The sequence below is a fragment of the Brienomyrus brachyistius genome, chromosome 14, assembly GCF_023856365.1.
Source record: "Brienomyrus brachyistius isolate T26 chromosome 14, BBRACH_0.4, whole genome shotgun sequence".
In the NCBI taxonomy this organism is placed as follows: domain Eukaryota; kingdom Metazoa; phylum Chordata; class Actinopteri; order Osteoglossiformes; family Mormyridae; genus Brienomyrus; species Brienomyrus brachyistius.
This window is the reverse complement of record NC_064546.1, coordinates 17,413,807-17,431,949: the sequence shown is the minus strand read 5'-3', so window position 1 is coordinate 17,431,949 and position 18,143 is coordinate 17,413,807. Positions and strand designations below refer to the sequence as shown.

General features: G+C 52.3%; 1 protein-coding gene across 2 annotated transcripts in view; it reads left to right on the top strand.

Annotated features, from left to right (window-relative positions):
- The window catches only part of kif26ab (kinesin family member 26Ab), a 71,350-nt gene that overhangs the window by 24,657 nt on the left and 28,550 nt on the right, over window positions 1–18,143 (top strand). The window contains exons 3-4 of one of the 2 annotated variants that reach the window (XM_048975202.1): window positions 4,892–5,311; window positions 9,688–9,860. In XM_048975202.1, coding sequence (XP_048831159.1) covers window positions 4,892–5,311; window positions 9,688–9,860 — 593 coding nt within the window. Of the gene's footprint in view, window positions 1–4,891; window positions 5,312–6,755; window positions 6,880–9,687; window positions 9,861–18,143 lie in introns of those variants that run through there. The other variant, XM_048975203.1, reaches the window with a different exon arrangement.

The window sequence follows — 18,143 nt, the reverse complement described above, 5'->3', positions numbered from 1 at the left end:
TGAGGATCTGTGCGGGTGTCTGCGGGTCTGTGCGGAGCTCTGCGAGTTTCTGCGGGTCTGTGCGGGTCTCTCCGGGGCTGTGCAGGTGTCTGCGGGGTTGTGCGGGGACGGTAGGACGACGGGTGTCCGATCGGCTGCATACGCACTCTGTCAGTCAGGCTCCCTGCATTCCGGAATAAGAGCACATTTTAGACATCGCAGACCAAGGTAAATAGGCTACTAACGATTTTTTTAGATCTAATGTTTTTCCTCTAAATTACTTTTCAATGAGAATTTATTACATTTTAACTTTGGCGAGCGTTTCTGTTTAGGGCTAGACATTTTAAAACTGTTTATATGCAATACACACAAACACGAAGTGCTTAGCTTGTTTAATCGATTCTTGTGTTGGGTAGTTCAACACACTTTAATAGAGACTTTAATAATTAGCAAACTTCCCGGTGTGTTGTGTAATTTTTAAGTTTATTCGCCAACTAAGATATTGGATATTTTATTCGCTGTCACGGGGACGAACGATTCATGATGTTAATTTAGAAAAGAAAAATCCACAGTTATACAAACATATGGTTGGAGGAAGTTTGTAACCCCTGCCTTATGTTAATAGGTGTACTCCTTATGGATGCGTAGTATACTGCGGATGTTACCGTGTAGAAAATTGACCTTTGTAGACTTATTGTATATTTCCTTAATTCGGACATTGACTGGGAAGTCAGAACAGCACATTCAGACAGCATGTCACATCTGACAGAGCCAAGATTTTTGGCATGTAGTCGAGCCCAGTTTGCTAACTGGTCGCAGTGCATGTGGACTGGGTTGGGAGGGCAAGCGACACAGCTATGTGAGATCCTGCTGTGTATGCTCACACCCTTTCTCGCTTCCGGCAACTTCTGTGAGTCTGTGCCTCTGTGTTTAATTACGTCTTCAGGGTATGTGGCTGCATATGTGAAACTGATATCTGATATCAGCTCCATGTATACAGGCCAGAACCTTGGTTTATATGTTAAATCAGGTGGAATTTAGGATTGATTCTCTGGGTGGCGTGTGGTTCTGCTAATCCACCTTCTGTATCACTGCTCAGAAGGTTGCTGGTTCAAGCCCCAGCCTTTGCAGAATCATTGCATCTCTATCAAATCCCTAAGCAAATCCTTTATCTTCCCAAAATGCTCCAGGGTACCAGATAAATGGTCTGACCTTTCATTTGGACCCCAAACTTCACTCTCCACTGTATGTAAGGAGAGCAAATTGAGATATATGAAAGCAAGCATTCCAATGTACCAGTACAAATGGCACATATAGCATAAATTCTTTTCTCTGGATGAGTGCTTTGTCACGGAAAGGCATTTCATGAGTGGAAGCCTGGATTTCCAATGCTGTGGCCATCAGATTTCCTGTGAATTGAGAGCCACTGAATGTTTGTTTTTTTCCATCATGCTTGAATGAAATATGTCACTCGTGAAGAGCATTGTGCTTGTCGTTACATGCTATGTGCTCCTCTGACACATGGGACAAAATGTGACTGGGTCATGTGGGGGGCGAGGGGGGGGGGGGGGTTGTTGACTGGGGCTCTGTGCATATGTGTGTAATCTGCAGTGCAGAAATGTTGGGGTTAGGGTTAGGGGCCAGTAATTACACCTGAAATGGTTTCCAGGCATCCCACAATCAGCAGGAAGCCCCCGGTGCTCCGAGGCCCTACAGAGGAATTCCGCCTTATTGGCCCTGGGGGGGAGGGGAGGGGGGGCAGAGAGGGGGTGAAGCTGGGCATGATATCTTCTGGATGTCGCTTTTATTGTGTGAAGGTGCTTTATCTGCTTAACAGCTTCCCATCCTGTCGCTCTGAGCCGTCCTGCAGCTGCGTGAGCTTCTCCAGTGATACTGCATTAAATGACCCCCCACCCCCACCCCCTGAGGCCTGGGGGGAGGGTGCAGCTCTCCTGTGGGCCCTTCCTTACAGTCAGGGGTTACAGCTCCATGAACAGGGAATAACAAAGGGTTATAGCAGTTTTTATGGAAGGGGGCGGGGGTTTACAAGATTGGGTGGGGTTTATGGGAGGGGCGGGGTTTACAGAAGTGGGGTGGCGCTGGCATCTCATTGTTAAAGGTACTTTGGTTAAAGGTGGCGATTTTCTCATGCATGGTTCTGTTGAGTGGTATGTCATTGTGCGCATCGGTCGTAAAGAGCCACAGGCCATGGCAGGAAGTTAGTAAACCGGTGTCCAGGCTAATGTCCCATGACCCTCTTCACCTCTCAGTCTGTCCTAATGGGAAAGAAAATAGTGCTGGCTGATTTTTACTGCTCCACAGAGGCACGTCCACATTGGCCAGCTCTTGCACATGACTTGGGTCTCTCACTGGGGGGCCACCGATGCATGGCAGCCAGGTCAGCAACCTTGCACTTGTTGGTAGCATAGGCCGTGGCCCCTCGACAATGGAAGGGGTCGACGACTGCCTGGAGTGCGGTCACTCATGTGACTTTGGGACGACGTGAGCGCTGTTGTCCGGCGGACACATCTGCGCGAGCTTCTCAAGTGCCGTCACCTGTCCGGATTAAGCAGAGAAATCAAGATAATCAAACTAACGATGTAGGGGCTGGCTTCCTGAGAGCTAGTGGAGAACATGGATGTTTAGATAGCTACTGAAATGGAGAATCTGTGGAATAATGTGGAGATTATGCCGACCTTAGGGGCTAAATGGAGATGGGGGGGGGGGGGGGGTTTGTTCAGAGTATTGGAGTTAAATCTGATCTAGTTTGGGGTTTGATGGACCTTGACAGTTTCTCCTCAAGTACCCTTCGCATCCTGTTTCCTAATTGGGGGGAGAAATGACGATAGCTTATCTACAGAGAACAGGCAGGACTTAGGAATGAAAACGACTGGCTGACATCACGCATCTGAGTCCCGCATGTACCATGAAAGGGATCGGCGTCGGATCAAAGACGCGCCAGCCAGGGAGACAGATCGTCTGCATCTGATGCGGGCGCACTCCCGGTCAGACCTTCCCAGAATCCCGTGCGTATCATCTGACCTCCAGCTAACTCCTGGACACATAAACCCTGCCGACAGCTTTACAAGGGGCCTGGAGTCAGTAACCCCTATAACTGAAAAGGGCATCGGATGGGAAGCACAGCATATTTTATTAGCTTTCCTAAACCTCTCCCTAAGGTTGTCCAAGAGGTGTGGAGAGGAATTGATTTTTTTGCTCTTCGTAATATCTAGAATGTTGAGGTGTCAAACTTCTGCTTTTTTGGCATACGTTATGTCATCACGAAGGCTCACACTTTACTCAGAGGAAAGTGGGGATAGCTTTCTGTGACTTTAAGTTTGGACCCTGACACGTACACAAAGCTGTAGTAGACTTGATGGAGTTCTAATGGAGATTAAAACCCATCTCAGGAGAATGTCCCAGAGCAAATCTATATTTCTCACAGAATGGCGTCTTAAAAGATTATTTTGACATATTGAGCTCTACTAAAAGTCTTAAAGGGGGAGGATATGAGATGGTATAATCAAAATTTAGTGTGTGTGTGGGTGTTGATGCAAGAGAGACCCTTATGTGAGATGGGATGGCCCCTGTAGTCTACATGGTGATTAATCTCATTCATTAGCAAGTATCTGAGGACAGTGGTTGAGGATTCCCAGTCCACAGGACCAGCAGAGCAGAGGGAAACTCTCCAGTAAATTCCCCCTCGTCGTGTAGCATTTTCACCATTTAGCCCCTGGAAAAGCGTTCAGCTAGAATCCACTGAAGGAAATGCCTGATCGGGTTCCTGTCTTATTCTGTTCTGAAGTCTGTGCATCTCAGATGTGCTTCTCTGCAAAGGACGTCCTATCGCCGTCTCTCCCCCCCCCCCCCCCGGCCTCCCCCGTGTGACTCCAGTTTCCTCTAGGGACAGGAAAGAAAAACACAACCTGTCGGTCTTGACACCCCTTCAGGGTGTCTCCTTACTAACCTCGGCGTTTAGGACCCGCACTTGTAACCCAAGACGCCGCATGTTCGCCACATCTTAGGGAAGTCATTAACCTGAAGTCCTTATTGCTCCTGTAAATATCCTGCTGCCTGAAGAGCAGAAATCACAGAACAGCAGAGCGGCATGTCACTGGCCGTGAAAGCCAACTTAATGATTTTAAGAAAGAAACCCAGGCCTGTTGAGTGGCGGACCCCCCTCGCCGCCCCCATGTCTGTCTTTTTGATGAATGCAGAGGCCTTGTAAACTTGTTCACCTGAAGGCTCTCGCTTGTGCCGTGACTTGACACCATGAGACATGAGCCTGCCCTTTGCACCGCTTTAGGGACCGTAGTGGTGTGTGTGGATGAAAAGGGAGGCGGAGTGAGAGAGGATGTATGTTTTTAAGCACACGGTGAGCTCGCCGTGAGAGGGAAGCAGGAGCCTGATCCTGAATATTTTTGCCTGTGCGAGCGATTGGCACAGTGTCTTCGTGTTTGTCGGTGATGTCACCAAGCATGCTGGACCTCTGCCACCAGCGCTGTCTGACGAGGGCCTGCTGAGGCTGGACCCGTAATCCCCCATGCTTCCTCTCTACATACCCCTCTTGTCTTGTTTGCCCCCCAACACCCCTCCCACACTGTTTGCTTTGCCTTAAGATTCTGGCAATTACCGGGACTGCGGGTGCAGACGTGCCTTGTGTAGACAGCTTGGTGGGTGCAGACATTCTAAACAAACACAGTCCCCCCCTCCCAGGATCAGGAAGTACTTAAGTCTGGATTTAAGCCCCGGAATCTGCAGACTGGACCCAAGAGATGCCTGGGCCACACTGTCGATAATGAAATCGTAAAGGAGATAAGGGTCTCAAAGCCGGCAGATTACGGCAGGAAGTGCCGTTTGGAGCGGTTCCTCCTGCTGGCATTTAGTTGTTCCCGTTCTCACTCCCCTGCAGGATCCAGGCTTCGCCACCTTCTTGTTCGAGAAGCTGCAGGCACCCGAGAGCTTTGCAGGGAGGCATGAGGACACGGCCCGCTGCCAGGCGTGCGCCACCCCGCCGCACCAGCTGAGACAGCAGGCCCTGCAGATGGTGGTGGCCCTGGCCGACGACGTGCCCGACCTGCCGCCTTTCTCGGGACTGCCGGGGGCCACCCATGGTGTGCTGGCTCTCTCATCGCCCCACAACTGGCCACCACCCAAGGCAGGCACAGTACTTCCTGCTGGGGATCGGTGCCGGGGGCCCGGGTGGAGACCGGGGGGTATCGACGGACCAAAGTCGGCTGTCCTTGGCTCTGTCACCATCCAAGCCCGACAGCACTTGGAGGGCATGTGGAACATTTCTCGTGTCAACAATTTCCTTCCGCAACCAGGCCCGGTAAGAACCCAGAACTGATTTTTTGTGTGTGTTGTATGTTTCTTCTGTGTCTCTTTATACATTTGTGTTACTTGTGGAACATCCAGGTTCTCTTCTCAGTAGAGTAGCAATGCTGGCTAATGCTGATGCTGTCAGAGCAGGACTTTTTCAGGACTTGAGGAAGTTCAGGACCTCCACAACCTGAACCTTCCTTTGTTCTGGAGGCCTTAAGTCCCAGGACTCCGGCTAAAATCCTGGACCCTCTGTATTCCAGGGTTTCCAGGGCCCTAACCGTTGTGGACTGGCTAGCCTTTCCCTTCAAGGCCTTTGAAAGCTGCTCCTTGAGATCAGAGCTCACGGGCCATGGAGATGCTTGGTTTCCCATAACTCTGCTCTCCTGCCTGTGTAGGTCCCCTCGTGGTGTCTTCAAAACTGAGTAATGTGAGCCGTATATTACACATATACATCATTAAAGACCTGCTCGTGTGGGCCTTCTGGTCATGTGATCATGCCCCTCATGCCTCCAGTGCAAGGAGGGCCGTCACAAACTAGACAGGCTAATAGCCACGGTCCTCGGGCTTCGGAATCGACTGTCACCTTCTCGTGATGTTACTCGAGGGATCATTGAAACTGACAAGTGGAGCCTACCGGCGGGTGGCTATTGGAAGATCCTGATATACAGTGATTGCGTTTTGCTAGCCAGCAGTAGTGGAGTGATTTTTTTTTAAGGAAGATCCAGTGTCGGAATGCTACACTGATGTACTGCAGTATATTGGACTCTACTGTGAGGACAGACCTGGAGAGACAGATGGGTGCAAGTCCAATCCCCCCTAGTGATATGCTGTGCGGGGTCTTCTATTCCACGGCAACTACCATGTGCCAATGAGATAGCAGACTCCATCTAGACAGCAAGGATCATCATCTCATTTGCAGAACCAAGTTGAGCAGCTGAGTTTGATTAATCATGTTGACAGATTGATTTGGGTTTTGAGATTAACCTCTCCGGGTGAGGGGGGTCTTACCTGTTGCTTGGGCTCTTTCCCTGTGACTCTCCGCACCCGAGGACTCCACACGTTCATGGCGACCAGCAAGGCTGCGTGGCATTTAATGAGCACCTACAGGGGCTGAAAATCGATGGCCCCCTTAATGGCTATGCAAATGTCTGCCGGGCAATTTTCCAGACTGACGGGTAGTTATTGATTAGTGGGGACGCTCCAGCGCTGAAATTCCGGCACGCGGAACGCCCGCCTCATGAATATTAATGAGTTTGGCAGAGCAGGAAATGACAGCGAGGGGGCAGCCCCAGAGGGCCGTGCCAACGCGTCCCACATGTCCGCTCCCTGCGGCCGCCGGCTAAACAAAGCCGCGGCTGCTTTCGGCGCGACCCTGCCGCATTCCTCACGCCACCCCCAGATGCCTTCGCTTCCACAAATAGCGCAAATGGCCACTCCTTCTCAATTCCCCTTACATGGGTGACGTACATTTAGGAATCGGTATCTTGTTACTGTTGCCGAACCCGGAGACAGTTCGAAATAATCCTGCTTGGATGCTGTTTGCGGCCGTCGATGGACAGCCTGTCGTGCTGCTGGGTGAGCTCCTGGTTAGCGCTTCACTAACGGGGTCCCATATCCGTTAAAGCTAACAAGCACCTGAGCTTTTAGTTGAGCTGCTAGCCAGGGTAGCCTGGGACCACTGAAGCACAGAGCTTATTTTTTCTCAATGTATTGTCTGAAAACAAGCGCAGGTGGTGACACAAGGTGCCAGGTGGGACTAAAACAAAGGACCAGTTTGAGCGCTTTACGGACCGGGCCATCCGGGCCACGGCAGAGGGAGGGTTTAAACTCCACTTAGCAGTCAGTCGCACAGAGGGAAATGCGTAACACTATAAGCAGTCTGTGTCAGTGTGGATAAAAGGGTGTGTTAAGTATGTTGATAAATAAAATGATTACGAACTAACAGATGGGGCTGCTGTCTCACCTGAACTAAAGAGTCCTGTACGACGGCCACCAATTAGGGGTCCTCCCAGACGGACTGTACCGCTAACGATCGGCCGCGTCGTCACATGCTTTCTGATCCTCGTCTGGCAGCCTAGCCAGAGAGTTTTCTGCTCGGCTCGCTGATTTATTTCAGCTGACGGGCAGCACACAGAAATAGAGGACCGAACCCCGGAGTGAAGCTCTGATGAATTTTTGAACGTTCTGGAAAGGGGGGTGGAATTTATGGCCATGTGGAAGGCTCTCTTTGTAGGCGGTCGTGATTCAGTCTGATCTTGTAGCACGCTACAATAAGCACCTTCGGTTTTGCATGATTGTTATCCTGCATGACCTCCCCCACCCCGGTGGCCGTGGTTCGTCTGTGGGTCTCCTGTGTGACGATGGGAGGCAGTACAGCTGGGCACAGGTGGCATCATGCAACGGGGACTGGAAGAGAGGCGATTGAGCGTGGGGGAGGTGTGTCTGCTCCCCCCCCCCCAACCTGTCTGCCTGTCTGTTTGTGTTTGTCACTCTCAGAAGCGCGTATTAAAACAGCCCCCTTGTGGTGTGGCTGCACTTTTGGGGGTCATGGGGACCGCTGCCGCTCTGATCTTCGCAGAGAAGGTTAGTGCGGTGAGAGCACAGCTCACCTGAGCAGATCTGAGACAACGGGAAGACTTTCAGGACCCCGTGAGATACAGCAGTGCAGCAAGACTGCACAGAGGCCATCGCAACCATTCCTGTCGTCATGGTGACCGAAAGATCAAATCAAAATCATATTTTTATTCTGCTTCCCGCCCCGTCCTCACACCAAAGCTTTAGTCCTGACTTCTCTCTGACATGTATGCACTGATAGTTCTCGGCTCTGCGGGCCTCTCTTCTGGGCCGTGATGGTGTGAAGCCCGGTGTTGGGGTGCGTCCTCAGCAGCACTGCCCTTTTTACTGATGAAGGCTGAAGGTTCGAGGGAGCATGTCCCCCTCCTGGCCAGCGATTGTATGGGGTCATGGGAGGGGGCTCACCCACTCTCACAGCCCACATGAAGCCCTCATGACCTACAGCCAATATGTACACCAGTACCCTGGACTCCATGCATTCTTAATTTTTTTGGTTTCTATGGAAACCCTGATCCACAACCCCCCCACCCCAGTGCTGTTCCTGGGCCTCGACCTCCCACGTCGGCCCGCGTGACTTGGGTTTGACGCCCCGCTGAGTGCGTGAGAAGAATCTCAGCCTACCGTGTGCCCCCGCTCTGCGCTACATGCTTAGGAAATCGCGAGCGTGACCGTGTGAGGAACCAGCTTGCTGCCTTCAGAGCGTCCTCTTCGAAATATGAAAACGTGCACATGGGACAGAAGGGGGGGGGGTCTCTGGTGGGGGGGGGGGGGGGGGGGCGAGCATGGTGCTCCGTGCAGACATGCCAGATACTTTCAGAGATGGCATCAGACCCATCGTTTGGTATTTTCCCGTACGTCTGCTCCTCCAGCAGTGAAAGGCCCGTGACAGCCGTGAGCAATGGCGGGGACGATGCGGGTTATTTTATTTTGGTAACAATGCTTAAAAATATCTCATTACACGCCAACGTGTGTAGAGTAATCGGAGAGCACCGGTGTAGCGTAGCGACGTGGAGGACAGTCCGCTCAGGGCGACTTTGTCAGCACTCATTTTTTATTAATAACCTGTGTGTGCTCAAAGACTCTCGCTGGCTAATATTGATCATAGGCTGTGGTTCAGCGAGGCCTTTGTTGGAGAGGAAGCGGATTTGAAAAGGGGGATAAAAAGGTCACAGCTTAAAAGAAAAGAGGGGGGATTGTGGGTAGCGAGTGGTGGCCCAGCAGGTGCTTCACAATGCTGTCACATGGTCTCTCGTTCCGCGTGCCGTGCCTGACTCCGACATGATGCTAATGAGGCGGCTAATTTGCCGGGAACGATGAGGCAGGAGATCATTTCGGACCAGCATGCAAGTTGTTCTTAAACGCTGCTTGCTGGTGTGTCGCAGACCAATCTGCAGAGGCTCTCGAGATGCCAAGATCTCTGGGGTTTCCTCCCAACACAGGTGCGGCTGATGGGTTTGCGGCATGGCTTTATGTTAACCTGCACCTAAGAAGGAGATGTCGCCATGGCAGCAAGTTCCTCGTGCCGTGGTTACTCTTAGTTAGTGCATGACATCATCTACCTCCCTGCCTGGCTGGTAGACTTGCTGGATGCACCGGCTGCCCTGTGATGGTCCATCTAAACCCTTGAATGTCTTCATGTAGGACAAAGTCCCATTTTGTGTTGACCAGCTCAAAGTATATGCATTTCTACAGAGAGACAGACTTAGCTCACAGTGTGAACATGCAGACAATATCTGACAGTAATGATGATAGTTCCTTGGTGTTTATCTGCAGGTCTCAATAGGAAGCTTTTCCTTTCTTTTCCTGCAGAGTCGAGGCCTGGCTGTGGAGGTGGCGAGGGAGAGGACGGGCCCAGAGGTCATCGGCATCAATGGCCCAGTGTCCCCTGCCCTGCTTCAGAGCTCCCCTCTGCGAGAGCAGACTGCACCCACACCTCAAGGCTCTACACCGAGCACCTCTGCCGCTGCCTCCTTCTTCATAAGGTGAGGGTTTGCATTCACACAGAACCCCCCCCCCCCCACCACCTTGACACCATGAGCTTGTTGCTAGTTGGTCCTGGAACTCAACATCTCATTATGCGACATCGGCGACCAGCTCGGGCCACATTAACACTTAATCATCTTAACAAATCGCTAGGTCACCACCTCCTAGGAGTTGGGAGGGAACAAAAATGTGGACCGTCTGTGGGTCCCCAGGCATCGGGTTGGGATCTGAATTTTCCCCACCTGGACCACCTGTAGACTATTAAGGACTGCCCACTGTAATGGAACAAATTGCGGATGAATTCCTAGCCTGGTTACTTGGGAAATGCATGGCTCCCTAGAGCCTACCCTGGGTGGCTAGGAGCTGTATGAATAGGGTAAGGCAACCCCGTTGGACATCAGCAGACCAGGCCTTAGGAGGTGGGCTGATCTTAAGCACCAGAGCCCTCCACAGAGGTTCGTGACCGGCTGAATTGTAAAGCAGGCCTCTGATATATGACCAGGATCATGGCCTGGTCAGTACCACCAGGACCAGGAACAATGCCAATCCAGAACAGAAGGGTGGACAACCTAGGCGGTCCAGTACCCGTACATGAGGAGGTGTGCCCTGCAAGAAAGCGGGCGGGCCCAGCTGGAGGGGAGAGCAGGACTGACCCCGCTAATGCCGGGGTTAATTTTGTCTCCTGCTTTATCTGCTTCCATGTTGGCTTTGGCTCTGTTCTCACAGTGGGAATGTGGGAGAGCGATGCGGGAAGCGAGGTGAGGCCTTCGGTTTCATCCCGCCATGTTTCTTAGCCAAGATTTTTTTTTTTGTCCGACTGAGTTTTGCAAAAACAAAACAGTGGCTGTGCCAGATCCAAACCCTGGAATTCCTCACTTTACCTCCGGGTGAAGGTGATGCGGGAGGACATTTTGTGGTCAGATACTATGATTGTTGTTCCTTGACAGACTTGTGACTTTCTGCCCCGTTTAATCTTACAAAGGAGCATTCAGGTCACTGGTGCACTATACGCGGCACGTTGTGGGGGGGGGGTCATGCGCGGGACACAGGCAGCCTTTGTTTGCAGACGCAGAATACCCCCTGTCTGCCCAGCGACGGGCGCATATCTCGGCAGATAGGCTGAGGAATGCTGTGTTTGCAGAACACGCTTGTAGAAACGTTCTTGTGGCCAAAACTCCAGTGTAAGACAGGAGGAGTGTGGGATTGCGGTGGGGCAGTTTGTGACGCAGTGGGTTAGTGCAGGGTATCTGTGATCAGAAGGTTGTTGGTTCAAATCCCAGGGTCAGCAGAGCAATGTCACTTATGGGTCCCTGAGCAAGGCTCTGAACCCCCTACAGATCCAGAGACTGGCTGACTCTATCTTCTCAATTGCCGTCGATAAAATGAGTTAAATGAAAATGGGGAGACACCAAGAGGAACATTCAGGTGCAGATTAATGTGTTCATCACACCATCCCATATCTGCCTCCCAGTCCAAGGGTGAATTCATTAGGCTCCCACCCCCAGCTTGGGCCTTCATTCCAACCCCCCGGTCATGTGTGAGTCGCATTCCCCGGCCGCATACATGTGTTTGACGTGGAGCCTCTCTGCAGGGTCATGCCTCCAGCCCCCCCTCACATAACACACAGACCCACGGTTCCCTCACCAGTTAAGCCCTGTTTAGTCTTTCACCGACTGATGGGGGGGGGGGGAGGGCTGCCGCTGGCCGCTTAGTGTGTGACTGAGCATATGTTTAACACCTCGTCTCCGGCAACTTAATGATGGAAGGGAAAATGGGGGCACAGATGCTAAATGGCAAATGCGCCTCAGCGCCATGCATCCCACAGGCTGGTTAGTGGGTGGGGGGGGGGGGGGGTATATGCAGGTTGAGCAGAGGCAGTAGGGGGTTCCTGGATAGAAGCAGAGGGTTACTTACCCAATTGTTGCTTCTGTGTGCTCACTGGTTAATGGGCGGGGGGTGGGGGGGGGGGGTGCTGAGAACAGCACAGGCTGCTGTTCTAATTAGTCACGGACTGCCTTTTTAGACAGGAAGCGTAAACTCTCTTGGGGGGGAGGAGGGGGTAGAAAGAGTCTGTGGCATCAGGAGCGGCACCGGAGGGGGCAGGGGGTAGGGACCCGTGGGACGGCTGCCTGGTGGAGATTGCTGACCACACCTCCCACCTTTAGGTGAGCTGGTTAGGAGATTGTCAGCACTCTGTGCCTGGTGCAGGGGCTCCACAAAGTAACCATAAAAACAAAAGCTTCCCCTCCTCTGAGATGAAATGCACACTCATTACAGAGCAGTGCTGCCACCCCTGGCAGTGATTAACAAAGGCTCCTCTCTCCCCACTGAGCTTACATGTTTTATTTAAGATGCGCAGGACGCAGGCCTCACTGCGCTCGTGTGACTGACTGAAGACCCTCGCGAATGACTGAGCTCACTCTAGAACAAAGCGCAGGAGGCCACGGACCAGCCAGCACCACACTGCCGCCTCGTTCTCCTCCGTGAGCTTCAAAGGGCATCTTCAAAGTTCTCATGAATGCCAATAGTGGCCGTCTTTACCTATTAATACCCTGTTTGACACCCCCTGGGGGGTAGGGTTGGGTGGGAGTGGGGGGGTGCAGGTCAGCGGTGTGTCCTTCCTGTGTGAGGTGGGGTGGGGGGATGTCATTCTGCACCACGTGACACCCCCCTGCAGGATCGGGGGACATAGTAGAGTGAGGGATGGAGAGAGAGGCAGAGGGGGAAATCTGCACTAATCACCCATTTTGGTAGCAGATTCTGAGTGACGGCCGTGATCCTCGTCACTAACATTGATTCACAGCGGAGGGGCTTGGGTTGAGTTGGGGGGGGGTTGGTGTTGCTGTGAGGTAGCCGCTGGGCCATGCTGCTGGGGGGAGGTGGAAAGGTGGGGGTGGGCAGTAAACAGGCCGGCGGTGGGCTCTGAGCTCAGTATGCTGGCCGCCTGTGGAGGAGATACATGGTGGAGAGGTTTGGACTGGACCTTCACGGCATCAGGACAGGAGAAGATCATGGGGCTGCGGTAAGTGGCATCCAAGGCCGTGTCGTGATGCTGTTCCTCGCATGGGCTCCCCTTCAGATGTTTTGGGGTTCGACAGGGCTGTCTGTGCTGCCGCCTGTGTGCTGTTTCCGGAAGTCAGTCTCCGCATGTCAGGGCACAGTCTGACGATCACAGTCGCCTTTTTTAGGCGTCCGATTTTATGCCTGCGTGTTACAGAAAGAGAAATGGGTCAGTTTTCCTCATGCTGGCGCACAGCGTTTCCTTGCTTATGTTGTTCTGGAAAAATGCTGTGCAGCACTTAGCAGAAATGCGGTCGTAAATTTAGCCTATTAAGTAAAGCTTGATGACTTTAAGTGCAAAGAATTTGTTCTCTGTTGCTCATGGTTCGGAAGGGAAACAGCTGACGCGAGGGCACTACTTTTTCAGAAGGCGGGGGCGTTGTTCGGTGCTTATTTATCTCTAAAGCCTCACACCTCGTGTATTTTCCTCAACTTTTTTTGGACTGATATTTTTTCAGCTTTATCTGGCTCCCCAGGTTTACCATCCCACAGGCTTGTGTCCTGATAAAAGGGGGAAGACCAGTAGCTAAGTTGCCCAAGCCCATTGCTGCTGATCTGCTCCCCTGTTTACTTTGTGGTTTGACACCAGCTGGTCTTATCACCCGGTAATAAGGCTATCAGCCTCTCCGTGCTTAATGGCAGCTGTGATTTGGACTGTGACTTAGATGGGTGCGATAAGCCCAGGTGTTAAGGGCTATCACTGGCCTGTCTAGCAGAATGAGAATGTATATAGGTGTTGAGTGAACCCCCCCTCCACTCTGAGGAGGAGCTGGGCTTCTTCCTGTCCTGGGGGACTATTGTTTCGGCTTCCCAGCCAGATGGGTCCTCTCACAGCTAGCCAGCTACCTCCTGCCTCTCCCAGTTAATGGGTGTTAATGGTCCTGCTGGTTCCAGATTCAGTTCGACCGACCCCCACACCGTACCTGCCAGCCTTGCTGGTGGGGTGTGCAGAAAACACAGCTGAGCTCCAAAGGAGAACTTCTCCCGTCTTTGAGAAAACACTTTTTTAAGATCTATTTATGTGCAGGCCATTAATGGGGGAAGCAGGATGTATATTTCAGTGCTTTGTGTTGGGAGCTGATTCCAAACGGAGCCGTCAATGTTACGAGTCTGCAGAGTTTCCCATGTGGACAGCTCTGCTGTGTCCTTGTTTGCTCTAGTCCGCTTTAGAGGAGAGCTAATTGTTAACAGACTTAACAGAGACATAAACGGGAGCCCAGATCTCTGCTGCAATTCAGCCGGCACACAGGGGGACAGGGGCTATTGAGTTTTTTCTTGTGGGGGGGTGGGTGGACCCCCATGATTCGGACTTCATAACCCACTTCGTCAGTCAGAACTCCTGGCGATTTTGCTTGGGTGGAGTGGTGCTGGGGGGCAGGGGTGGGTGGGGGGTATGTTATTTACAAGACCTGAAAGAAAAGCGCTGACTGGTAAGTGGTAGTGGTGTCCCAAGCAGGTCCTTTCATTTGGGACACAAAGGGGCTCAGTGTCAATCAAGTGAGGGGGGGGGGGGCGTGGAACATCCTGTGCTTCCTGTCACCTGATGAAGGAGCACCTTTGTGCCTCGGGTGGGGAGGAGTTGTCATTCCGCAGACAGATAAAGACATATGCTGCAAAGGCTTGTGGGTAAATGCCAGGTGCTGCTGACCAGTCAGTTTACAGGTAATCCCAGAAAGACCAGCTTCTGCGGCTCAGACTGGCCACCTCTGGACCTCATTTGCGCATCACTGCGAGGAAAAGGCACCACACCCCCCCTTACCTAACTCTCATTCTTACTTCCTTCATCAGCACCTTATTGCTTTGTTGATTCTGTGACCCTTAAATCCAAAGTAAACTTTATTTTTCCCACCTTGAAGCTTTCACAGCTGCTGCTTTCAAGGCGAGACCACATGCTCGAGGTTCCACAACTGGGCAGCACCTGGAACCGGCAGCTTTTGGGTTCCGGGTCTGTTTGCTTAAGCCCCATGCTGTCGGCTGCCCCACTGAGACGGGATCAGAGGCCAGGAGGCAGATTCGGACGAAGCTGTGGTTCAGGGCTATGTCTGAGTGCCTTTAGCTGTGGGGGGGGGGGCAGGGTAGCTTGGACATGAGCTTGGGGGGGCGTGGCTATGAAGACAAAGTCAACAAATCAGACCAGGTTAGCGGCTCCCCAGCTTCTCGGAGAAAGACTGCTGTTGAGGCGATTTCAGCAGGAACGGACCGTAATTCACATACTATTGTAATTTAGTCCGGAGTGTGTAAGTTGATTTCCCAGCCAACAGCTCATTTTCTGAAGTTGCACCCCAACCCCCATTCTTGATCTGAGGAAGGTCTCAGTGTGATTCTACCCCTGCAGCTGACAGTATATATCTGCTGGGCTGATGTGCTCAGATTACCACAGAGGATAAACTCTGTTTTCTGAGCAGCTAGTTAAGCAATCGCCAAGCAAACGAATCCAGCAGAATTCACCCCTCTCCCTGTCCCTCACCTTTCCTTATCAGCTTTCCAGAGGCACATGGATTCGGCCCTCTAACTTCCTAGAAATTCAATCAGCCCTAAACCGCGGCCTCTCATGGGGGGGGGGGAGCGGTTGAGTCAGAAAAATCCGAGAGCCGCCCCCCCCCCCCCCCCCCCCGGGACCATCGTCTGGTTTTTGATAGTCAGTGGGCTTTGACAGTGAGGGCTTGTTTGCTCTGGATGCCTGCAGATCGCCCGGTGTCATGGAGGGTAAAATCCTCTAATCAGTTCGTGCCCCAGCTCAGAAGGTCGCATTTCGAGGTTTCCATTATCAGGCTTCCGGCGTTTGTTTGACTGCGCGTGTCTGCATGCTGAAATGTGGTGGCGAGTGGGCCGCAGCATCGCAGGATTAGCGTGTGTGTTTCCATGATACCAGGTGAGCTGATAATCAGAAACAGCATTTTCCTGGGAATGGGCCAGAACGTTGAATCGGCTTTGGGGCGTTTCCGCGGCGAGTCCAATTTCCCCCCGCGTTGTGCCCTGTGACCTCTCGCGGGCCTGTTGTCTGGCCGGCCCCCTTCCAATTAATTCCCATCGCCTGTCAGCCGCGTCGGCCGTTCATCCATCATGGTCGTGGCCGATACGTGATTCCGTCTTTTTCCCCTCTGTGATCGAGACTATTGATCAGGGCCTCAGTGGCCATTGATGGATGAAAGCAGGCCACTGATACAGGGACCACAATGGAGGAGCCCGTGCATGCTAACCTCTCTGCTTTCCCCTTGAATTCCCAGACTGTCATCTTTCTCTTTCTCCAGGAAGAGCCTGGTGGCCCCAGCCTTCACGACTAAACTTCTCGCTCACACTCCCACCCCCCACCCCACCCCACCCCACCCACCGAACTGCCACTGTGCCCTCACATTGTGCTGATTCACCAGAATATAGATAGCAGACTGAGGAACATGTGTTGACCCCTCCCCTTGCCCTCCTCGCCCCCCCTCCGCCCAGCCCCGGTCACCTTCTCTCGGACAGGCGTTGATTAATCCATCACAAATGTTCCCAGCAGCCCCTGGGCTGTCTGCTGCCGCAGCCGGGATGGGCAGAGTAAATAAATAATCTGTAGGTGTCTGGTGTGAGTGATTAATGAGGGAGGTGCTGACTGGACCAGCACTCTGTCTCCCCCTGCGTCCTACTTCCTGTCACAGCTTCCCTCCCATGTGTTCATTTTTGTTTTTTTTGTAAGTGATTAATTAAGATGCTGGCGACAACAGGTTGGGGTTAACCTGTCCGGTTTCGATAGGACTCTGGGCGTCCAGGGGTCCTGGAGTGGAGCCCCTATCTGCCCGTACCCCTGCAGCCTTAAACTTATGCTTATTCACTTTCGGGCTGTATGACGGATACGACCTGGAGATGGCCCCGATGTGTGGGTTTACATAACGAGCCCCCCCCCTCCATCTTTCTGGTCTACGCCACAGCGCCTGAGGCATTCCTGTGGCAGCACATGTTGTCTCTCGTCTGATTGGGGTGAGGTGAGGTTGGGTGGGGGGAGGGTTTCCGTACGAAGCGGAACTTGCAAGCGGCAGACAAGTGTTGTAATTATACGGCGAATCCTCGCTCACCTGTACGGCACATTCGACACGGATCGTGAGCGTCAGGAGCCGCATCGCGAGCGGAGAGAGGAAGCATCGGCGCGGAGATAAAAGCCGCTGCTAATCTCCGTCAGTGGCGGCGACGGGGAGACCTCGCAGCGATGCACGGAGACGTCTTCATTGCCGGCTGTCAGGAGTCACCGAAAACAGTCCTCGCTCTCCGGCACTTTCTCGTGCTCTGTTGACTCAACAAACCGTGATGAGCGGCGAGACTAACTTCCGTTGTACCAGCTCATCTCACGCCGGTGTGTCAAAAAGTGCCGCGAGCCCGATGTAGTCGGAACTCGTTTTCCTGGCGGCGTCAGACCGCTGAAGAGCTATCATTTGTGGCGTGGACCTTCTCGTGTGGTGTGTTGCTTTGCTGCGACTTTGTCTCAAGCCTTTGATTGAGCTCTTTGATGCCCAAAGCCCCCTTTATGATATCTTATGGGTTTATCAGGCCCCTTGGAGAGGGAAGGCCGTGCAATAATTACTTACATCAAGGTTTCCATTACTTAGTAAAAACTAAACCATCTTCCTCATTTCTAGTGTTACTGGGCTGAATTTTACACTCAACTCAGTGTACAAAGTTCACTATGAGATCACCACTAGATATCACGCAAAAGGCTGCTGTACTTCCATAGGATCTAGGTCCTCCATGGTTCTTTCATAATTTCCGCATTCAGCTGAAGCTCACGTGAAGCTGGGGTGAAGCTGTTGGGTCATCTGGCTTTGGTCAATTGGATAGCGAGGAGAGGCCGAGCTTCCCCCAGGAAGTCTGCGTGACTGCGTCCTGCCCCCCAGCCTGGTTCTGGACCTCTGCAGGTACAGCTAATGCACATTGTCCTGGCCCTGTGAGCTCAGTAGCCATACATGTGTGAGCGATTTCACCTGCCTGAGGGTGGGGGGCAGCTCAGCTTTGCCTGCATTGTGTATAAACTGCATAAAATTTCTTTAATCCTTATTTTAATTAGATTTTTTTTCTCCCGTTTAAACTCAAATGATTTAATTTATTTTAGGTCAACATGGGACTCCTGCCCAGGTGCACCCTGGGAATGGAGACTTTCGATTCTGGCTCTAATGTGGCTTTCATGATCCTATTACCGCTCTCTGGTTTCAGGCAGAAAACAGTCTGCCGCATTTCAGGCTGTCAGCCAGCAG